Source organism: Drosophila ananassae, assembly GCF_017639315.1.
Source record: "Drosophila ananassae strain 14024-0371.13 chromosome 4 unlocalized genomic scaffold, ASM1763931v2 tig00000240, whole genome shotgun sequence".
NCBI classification, from domain to species: Eukaryota; Metazoa; Arthropoda; class Insecta; order Diptera; family Drosophilidae; genus Drosophila; species Drosophila ananassae.
In genome coordinates this window covers 486,153-495,029 of record NW_025319046.1, presented here as the reverse complement: position 1 = coordinate 495,029, position 8,877 = coordinate 486,153, and the positions used below count along the sequence as shown (strand labels likewise).

Sequence of the window (8,877 nt, the reverse complement as noted above, 5' to 3'; positions counted from 1 at the left end):
GTAACAACCGGAGCAACTGTAAGATCTTGCTCTCAGGAAATTTTAAACTCCGGTGCAAAAGAAGTGAGAGTGCTATCACTTGCAAGAACGGTGAATGATTGGACCTCTTGCATAAAAAATTAGCAGTCAGTATCATCCAAGTAGCTTGACTACTTGGATCTATTTTTTTCTAGATTCCAGCGCCAGCGTCACGCACATAGCTGTACGAACATTGTTTGCCAAGGAGGGTGTCATCCCAGTGTCAAGCACTGGGATGACATCACTTTTGCTTCAATATTCGCACATTAGCGGAGGTAAGCCCATTGCGAAAATCAGTATGTTAAGGCATGATTTTTAATAACCTCAACATCGCTAAATTCAAAAGTTTGGTTGCCTATAATTTGAAATTTCTCATTTCCCTTTCCTGCAACTAGCAGAATCATACCCTCGTTATAGGCAATATCTACGCCTTTCTCTATAGCTTCTCTCCTACCTCCTATCTCCAGTGCATCAGGGCAATGTAGCAAAATATCGTGGCGAATTTTTGCCGGATCTTCATCACGCGAATTATCATCTGTAACACAGGCCGACAATTTCCAACTTTTTTTTTCCTCCACGCATAATTTTACCTGCTCCATAACCTTTAGGCTCCCCTGAACCAAAGTCCAGAACAAACATAGGTTCTATCACCCACCGTTTCCGCGGTACACCGAAGAGAAGAAATTGATCAAATTTTACCATATATTGAATTATGTAGGCCGTGTAATGGCGATGACCATCATAGTTTCCAGTACATAACATTTTTGAAATGTATGTGTACCAACTAAAATTCAAAAATGGTATCTAGCAGCTACCATATCTTTGGAATACTCATCCAAAGTTGAAATCTCAGATTTTCTACGTTAATTTTTGGTCTTCTATGATTTTTCCCCAAACATTTTTCTATGGAAGATTTTTATTTTCTTATTGAAGTCAGTAGATCATACCATGTTTTAATTTTGGATTTAAGGGATAACTCGAAATAATTTTATTGAATTTATTATAGGTGGTTCAACAATATTTTCTTCATTTAAATTGGAGTTTTTAATCTCATATTTTCAAAAAGTCATGGCTATCTAAAACTGTTTCTATATTCAAAACGTATCTATTGCAGGTTCAGCTTGTTTAGTAAAGCTTTACAGAAGTTGTAGATAGCCATGACTTTTTGAAAATATGAGATTAAAAACTCCAATTTAAATGAAGAAAATATTGTTGAACCACCTATAATAAATTCAATAAAATTATTTCGAGTTATCCCTTAAATCCAAAATTAAAACATGGTATGATCTACTGACTTCAATAAGAAAATAAAAATCTTCCATAGAAAAATGTTTGGGGAAAAATCATAGAAGACCAAAAATTAACGTAGAAAATCTGAGATTTCAACTTTGGATGAGTATTCCAAAGATATGGTAGCTGCTAGATACCATTTTTGAATTTTAGTTGGTACACATACATTTCAAAAATGATATGTACTGGAAACTATGATGGTCATCGCCATTACACGGCCTACATAATTCAATATATGGTAAAATTTGATCAATTTCTTCTCTTCGGTGTACCGCGGAAACGGTGGGTGATAGAACCTATGTTTGTTCTGGACTTTGGTTCAGGGGAGCTTAAAGGTTATGCAGCAGGTGAAATTATGCGTGGAGATTTTTTGCTGTTGGCCTGTGTAATTATTACTTTATCTGCATACATTTGTGCTATTTTGCCCATTTCTGAACGTTTCGTCTGATCGCGATTTCCACCGCATCCAAAAACTAGAATTATTTTTTTGTTGATATGCCATTTTAAAGACAATAGGGCTTGTTTAAGCGCACTTGGAGTATGAGCGTAATCCACGAATGCAAAAGGTTTCACTTTTTCCATTCTTCCTGGTGGAGAAACGAGTTTTTCTACGCATATTTCTCTGTAATTTAATCCAGATATACCAATTGCACATAGCAGATTATATGCTTGAAATTTTCCTAAAACTGGGAAAAATGTATTGTAAATTTGGTTATCAATTTTTACTGTAAGATGTTGACCATTAGGGGTTGATGTTTGCTCTAATAAAGTAATATCAGAGCCTTTTTTTCCATAAGTCACAACTTTATTACTGCGTTTTTCAGCTATTTTAAGCAATGCGCCGTATTCATCTATATCCGCATTTAAAATCGCTGTTTTTCCTTCTGGTAATACTTCGTAAAATAACCTTTTTTTAGTTTCTAAATATCCACCAAGACTTTTATGGTAATCTAAATGATCTTGCGAGAAATTAGTAAAAGCTGCAGCACTCAACTTTAATCCATGGATTCTGTATTGATCAATCCCATGACTTGATGATTCCAACACTAAGTGTTCTACACTTATACCACGCAATGTTGCGTAAAGGTCTTCTGCACCTGGAGTGGTAAGGCTGTTGCTATTACCTTTTCTGCCATTATTGATGCATGTTCCAAGTGTTCCAATAGACGCAGCATTATAGCCAGAGTTTTGCCAGATCTGGCGGCAAAATTCTACTACTGAAGTCTTGCCATTTGTGCCTGTTACAGCAGCAACATATTTTGGCTGTTTGAATTGATAAAACCTGCTGACTATTTCGCTGTATATTTCTTGAGGGTTTGGGTGGAAGATACAGATTCCAGCATCACGCGTTGGAATGATACCAAGGCTTAAAGCTTCTGTTATGCAATCACTTGCAATTATCGCTTTAGCTCCACAAGATAATATCTGATCTATGTAAATCCTATCCCTTTCTGACACACAAACAAAAAGATAACCTTCCTTGATTTTCTTGGGATTACATGTGACGCCTTTGATTTCAATATCAAAGTTAACATCAATAATGTTATGCAGTAATTCTCTCAGTTTCATGTCCTACTTCATCGTTTTGAAAGTCTAAACATGGTAACCTTTTTAGTGCGTCATTAAGGTCAAAGATTAAATCTTCAGGATCTTCCAGTCCACAAAATATCCGTATAAAACTTCCACCATAATCTGAATTCATTACAGATCTTGACATAGATCTACGATCTATTGGTAATATCAAACTGTCGCACCCTCCCCAAGAAGCACCGATACCAAAAATTTTCATGTGATCAACCATGCAGCTTAGTTCTTCACATGAATATTCTCTACCCAATACTATACTGAATACGCCGCTTGCTCCTTTAAAGTAACTTTTCCATAATTCGTGTTGAGGATGGGAGGGAAGTGCTGGATATAAAACCTTTCTAACTTTTTGCTGTGCTTCTAGCCACTTTGCCACTTCCATTGCTGTATTTTGGTACTTTTTCATACGTGTGTGCAGTGTTCTTAGTCCCCTATGTGCAAGATAACAGTCGTGCGATTGAATGGTTACTCCATAATTTTTATAGCTCTCATAAAGCAATTTAAAAATTTCACCTTCAGCAATCATAGTCCCCATCAATAAATCTGAGTGACCGGCTAGATACTTTGTTACCGCATATAGTGCAACATCAATTCCATAATCAAGCGGCTTAAATAACAAAGGAGTGGCCCATGAATTGTCGCAAACGGTTACGATTCCACGTTCTTTAGCAACTTTTACTATATGCTCTATATTCGAAATCTCAAACGTTACAGAACCAGGAGTCTCGATCATTATCAATGAAGTATTACTCTGAATTAAATCAGTTATATCCTGTGTTGGATCATAAAAAGTTACTTCTATTCCCCTGTTTGGTAACTCATTTTCGGCAAATCTCTTGAGTCGGTAATAACTGTTATCCTGAATTAAAACATGAGAACCTGCTTTAGTGAAAGTCAAAATAGCAAAAGTAAGTGCAAATAGTCCGGAAGGAAAAATAAGCGCTTGTCCACTCCCTTCAATTTCAGCCAGTGCATTTGAAAAATAATGAACAGTGGGAGTACCAACATTACTATAGCTGTAATCTCTTGCAACATCATCGTTGATTACATCGTATATACTTTCTCCATTTGCTGCATTTAAGTAGTCCTTGTAAGTAGGGAATAATATGGTAGAAGAATGATAAACTGGCGGGTTCATAGAACCTTTATAGTCCTTAAATTTTCTTCCTGCTTTAACTAATAAAGACTCTTCCTTCACATTTTTATTATTTATTTTTTAAATTGTACTCGTTTTGCGTATACAAGTGAAGAGAAATTGCATGTATTAGCTCTATCTCACTCTTTAATAATTCATAGATCAATTTATGCCTTTTGAGAGTGTTCATTCCGATAAAGCTGTCAGATATCAATATTAGCTTGATATGTGAAGGTAGTGTTGAAGATGAAGCAAAATAATGATCAGCATGCTTTGCTGATTCATCGATAATGTTGATATCAATTACATCTATCGAATCGTGTATCTTTTCTTCTATCGTTTTAATAATATCCATAATGGTTTCTTTAAGCAACAATATGCTCCTCTTGTCATCCCAGTATCAGCTACTTGGATGACAATCGCAATTACTTATTCTCTTCTTTATTATCTATGTCTTGATAATCAGAATCTACTACTTTTTCCTCTTTATCATTTGGATTTCCTTCTGATGAAAAGCCATTTTCAGCACTATTTTGTTGAGATGCTTGATACATAGCTTCTCCAAGTTTCATAGATAATTGAGAAAGATTAGTGACTTTCTGCTGTATTGAATCAGCGTCATCAATGTTATCAGATTTACTAACTTCTTTTAATTCGTTAACTGCATTTTCAATAGCAGATCTATCTTCTGGTGAAACTTTATCACCATACTCTGTCAGAGACTTTTCTGTAGAATGGACTAAGCTATCCGCTTGATTCTTCACTTCAATAAACTTTTTGCGCTTTTCATCTTCTTGCGCTTTTTCTTCAGCTTCTTTTACCATGCGATTTATTTCATCATCAGATAAACCACCTGAAGATTGAATGCGTATTTTTTGCTCTTTTCCAGTAGCTTTATCTTTTGCAGAAACGTGTGCTATTCCATTTGCATCTATATCAAATGTCACTTCAATTTGTGGCCTTCCGCGCGGAGCAGGAGGTATCCCTTCCAAACTAAACTGACCGAGTAGCTTATTATCAACTGCCAGTTTTCTTTCACCCTGATGCACCTTAATTGTAACAGCTGTTTGGTTATCTTCTGCAGTTGAAAACACCTGAGATTTTTTAGTAGGAATTGTAGTATTACGCTCAATAAGTGGAGTGAATACTCCTCCTAGAGTTTCAATACCAAGAGAAAGTGGGGTCACATCAAGTAGTAACACATCTCTTACATCACCTTGAATGATCCCCGCCTGTATTGCAGCTCCAATTGCTACAACTTCATCAGGGTTAACTCCTCTATGTGGATCTTTGCCAAAGAATTCTTTAACTTTCTCTATGACTTTTGGCATACGAGTCATGCCACCAACAAGAACCACTTCGCCAATTTGACTAGCAGATAAACCAGCATCCTCAAGAGCTTTTTTACAAGGAGCCATAGTTCTTTCGATTAAATCATTCACTAAGCTTTCAAGTTTTGCTCTCGTTAATTTCATATTTAAGTGTTTTGGACCACTTGCATCAGCTGTAATAAACGGTAGATTTATTTCCGTTTCCATTGCACTTGATAATTCAATTTTCGCTTTTTCAGCAGCTTCTTTGATTCTTTGCATAGCCATTGGATCATTTTTCAAATCAATGCCATTACTTTTCTTGAATTCATCTAGTAAATAACTCACTACTCCATTATCAAAGTCTTCACCTCCAAGATGGGTATCACCGTTTGTTGCTTTCACTTCGAAAACTCCATCACCTATTTCAAGTATTGAAACGTCAAATGTACCACCACCAAGGTCATATACTACTATTGTGTGCCCATGTTTCTTATCAAGACCATAAGCAAGTGCTGCAGCAGTCGGTTCATTTACTATTCTGAGTACATTTAATCCGGCAATTTTTCCTGCATCTTTTGTTGCTTGACGTTGAGAGTCGTTGAAGTATGCTGGCACTGTTATCACAGCATCTTTTACTTCCTCTCCAAGATAAGCTTCTGCTGCCTCTTTCATGTTTTGTAGTATAAATGCACCAATTTGACTAGGAGAATATTCTTTATTATCAGTTGTTTTAACCCATGCATCACCACTTTTTGCTGCAAATACTTTGTATGGTACACTTAGATTTTTCATCTCAGGATCACTATATTGACGGCCTATTAATCTCTTAGTAGCAAAAAAGGTATTACTTGCATTGGTGGTTGCTTGCCTTTTTGCTGGAGCACCAATCAACCTTTCTCCTGAAGAAGTCAATGCAACTATAGATGGAGTAGTTCTTGCCCCTTCTTTATTTTCTATTACCTTTGTATCCTTGCCCTGCATTATTGCAACACAAGAATTTGTTGTTCCGAGATCTATGCCTATTGCTCTTCCCATAATGAGTACCCCATTGTAAATATTATCTGATATAAGAATATATAAGTATAGGGCTCATTAATTACAAGCCCAATTTAGGTTTCTAATTAGTTATTAGAACTTAAAAGGCGCGAAAGCCACTTAGTCAGCCAAAAATTGCCTCGTAGTTTATTTGAATTATCAGCTTCTTCATTGCTGCTATCCCCAATTTGGTATCCAGAGTTCTGTAATGGCTTATAACCGTTTAAATTAACATCATCTCCTTGTTTTAAAACAAATGTATTTACATCTAAACTGTTATCAATACTAACGTTCAATGTAATATTAAACTCTTTTTCGATTGTAGAAACTGTATTGCGTTTGTTATTAAAAATGTGCGCTATAACTGCACTGTGTGCTACTAAATCAAAAGACTTATTTCGATTCTTGTTAGCAATATGTTGTAAATCCCTTAGTATTGATGAAACAATTACTTCGTTTGATTTTACTCTTCCAGTACCTTTGCAGTGTAAACACTCTGTAGTATTAATTTCTTGTATGTTTGGTTTAATTCTTTGTCTTGAAAATACCATTAAACCAAAGTCATTTATGTAGCTAAATTGAACTTTAGCTTTATCATCTTTAAACGCTTGCTTTATAGCAGACTCAACAGCTCTGCAATACTGATATTTCAACATATCAATAAAATCGACTACTATTAATCCTGATAGGCCCCTAAGATTCACCTGTCTTGATATTTCAGGTACTGCTTCCATGTTGGTTCTATAAGCTGTTTCTTCTATGCTATCTTCTCCTGTCATCTTTCCTGAATTTACGTCTATTGAAACAAACGCCTCAGTTAAAGTTATTATCAAAGACCCACCAGATGGCAATTCTACTCTATTGCTATATAACTCAGAAATTTGATCTTCGATTCCGTAGTAAGTAAAGATCGGAGCATAACCTCTATACAATCTATAGCGCAACTTACTACCTTTTAGTGCATTGTTAGCATATTGCCTAACTGCCTCAAAAGCTTCCTTTCCAGACACTATAACTTCTATACCATCGCTACAAAAATCACGAACAGATCTCATAATTACATCTGCTTCATTGTAAATTAATGATGGAACGTTTACAGAGAAGGCATTTTTTTGAATGCTCTGCCATAATGAGGATAAGTAATTGTAATCCTGCTCAATTTCTTTCTTATTTTTTCCTGAACCAACAGTTCTTACTATTAAACCTGACCTTTTTGGCAAGTTTATTGAACTCAGTATCTCCTTTAACTGCTTTCTGACATTAGCATCTTCAATTCTGCGAGACACTCCACCTTTACTCATGGAATTTGGCATGAAAACACAGTATCTACCCACTAAAGTTATGTATGTTGTAAATGAAGCTCCTTTATTGCCTCGTTCCTCTTTAGTTAGCTGAACCAATACTTTTTGATTTACTGAAATAACATCTTGTAATTTTTATTTTTTATATAAAGGTACCTCTCTTACAAAACCACTACCTGACTCGTTGACATTCTTACTAGCTGCAGAATCTGAAGAGACATTTGCTATGGTATCGTTCCCTTTTTCTGTATAATCGTCATTTGAGTAGCTCTCAAAGATAGTTTCCTTTTCTTTTTCTGGAATATTGAAGTAATCTAGAGATATCTCGGAAAAAGACAAAAAACCTTGCTTATTTTTTCCATATTCGATAAATACGGCTTGCAAAGAAGGCTCTATACGCTTTATATAAGCAACGTATATATTACCTCTTAATTGTTTTTTTTCCTTGAATTCTTGTTCAAATTCTACAACCTTATTATTAACTGACAAGGCAACTCTTACCTCATTAGAACAGGTGGAATTTTCTATCAATAATAACCTTTTACCACTATTTACCACTTATTTACCGTTTGCTTTTCATTCTGAAGTTAACTTCATGCTACTTAATGCACTGTTGATTGTCAAGAATTTTACGATCTGCATTATTCGGTTGACTTTTAGTGTTTTGCGTAATAAACTCGCATAGAATTTATTATATCATTATAAGTATGGCGAAAAAAAATGCTTCTTTGCTCGTTAAGTTAGTTAGCACTGCAATCAAGACAACAAAAACTGGTGAAGAAAAATCAACAGGTTATTTTTATGTAAAAAAGCGTAATCCAAAAAAGCTTACCAAAAAACTGGAGTTTAGGAAGTATGACCCAGTAGTCAGAAGGCATGTATTATTTAAAGAAGAAAAACTAAAGTAATTTTTTTATAAGGGATTTTATTATTATGCAAAATTTACAATTAAGTTATCCTATAATAATAGAGTTGGGGGATGTGAAAGATACAAAACTGAAATTAATAAAGGTCATTGCACAATTAATGAGTAAGAAGTACACAACACAGAAAAAAGCAGCAAACGCTCTAAAGATTGATCAACCTAAAGTATCTCAAATCAATAGGTCAAAAATCGAAGGGTTCTCCTTAGAATACTTGCTTAACTTATTGATTGTATTGGGCCAAGACATAAACGTAAGAATAAAGCATAATTCTA

At 35.0% G+C, this 8,877-nt stretch overlaps 2 protein-coding genes across 2 annotated transcripts; both read right to left on the bottom strand.

The window, feature by feature from the left end:
• Positions 1-293: 293 nt before the first annotated feature.
• Positions 294-2,688, bottom strand: LOC123258018 (UDP-N-acetylmuramoyl-L-alanyl-D-glutamate--2,6-diaminopimelate ligase-like; the record flags this gene model as incomplete). Its single annotated transcript, XM_044717943.1, has 3 exons — positions 294-561; positions 1,700-1,860; positions 2,215-2,688. Coding segments are annotated over 3 exons (885 nt in total), but the record flags the coding sequence as incomplete, so codon positions are not given.
• Positions 2,689-4,263: 1,575 nt separating this feature from the next.
• On the bottom strand, positions 4,264-6,534 carry LOC123258016 (chaperone protein DnaK). The gene has a single exon (XM_044717941.1). The coding sequence runs from the start codon at positions 6,376-6,378 to the stop codon at positions 4,456-4,458; it is 1,923 nt and encodes a 640-aa protein (XP_044573876.1). The 5' UTR covers positions 6,379-6,534; the 3' UTR covers positions 4,264-4,455.
• Positions 6,535-8,877: the final 2,343 nt, after the last annotated feature.

What these genes read in the sequence shown, in the direction of transcription:
- LOC123258016 (XM_044717941.1), bottom strand. Translation starts at nt 6,378, where the DNA reads ATGGGAAGAGCAATAGGCATAGATCTCGGAACAACAAATTCTTGTGTT.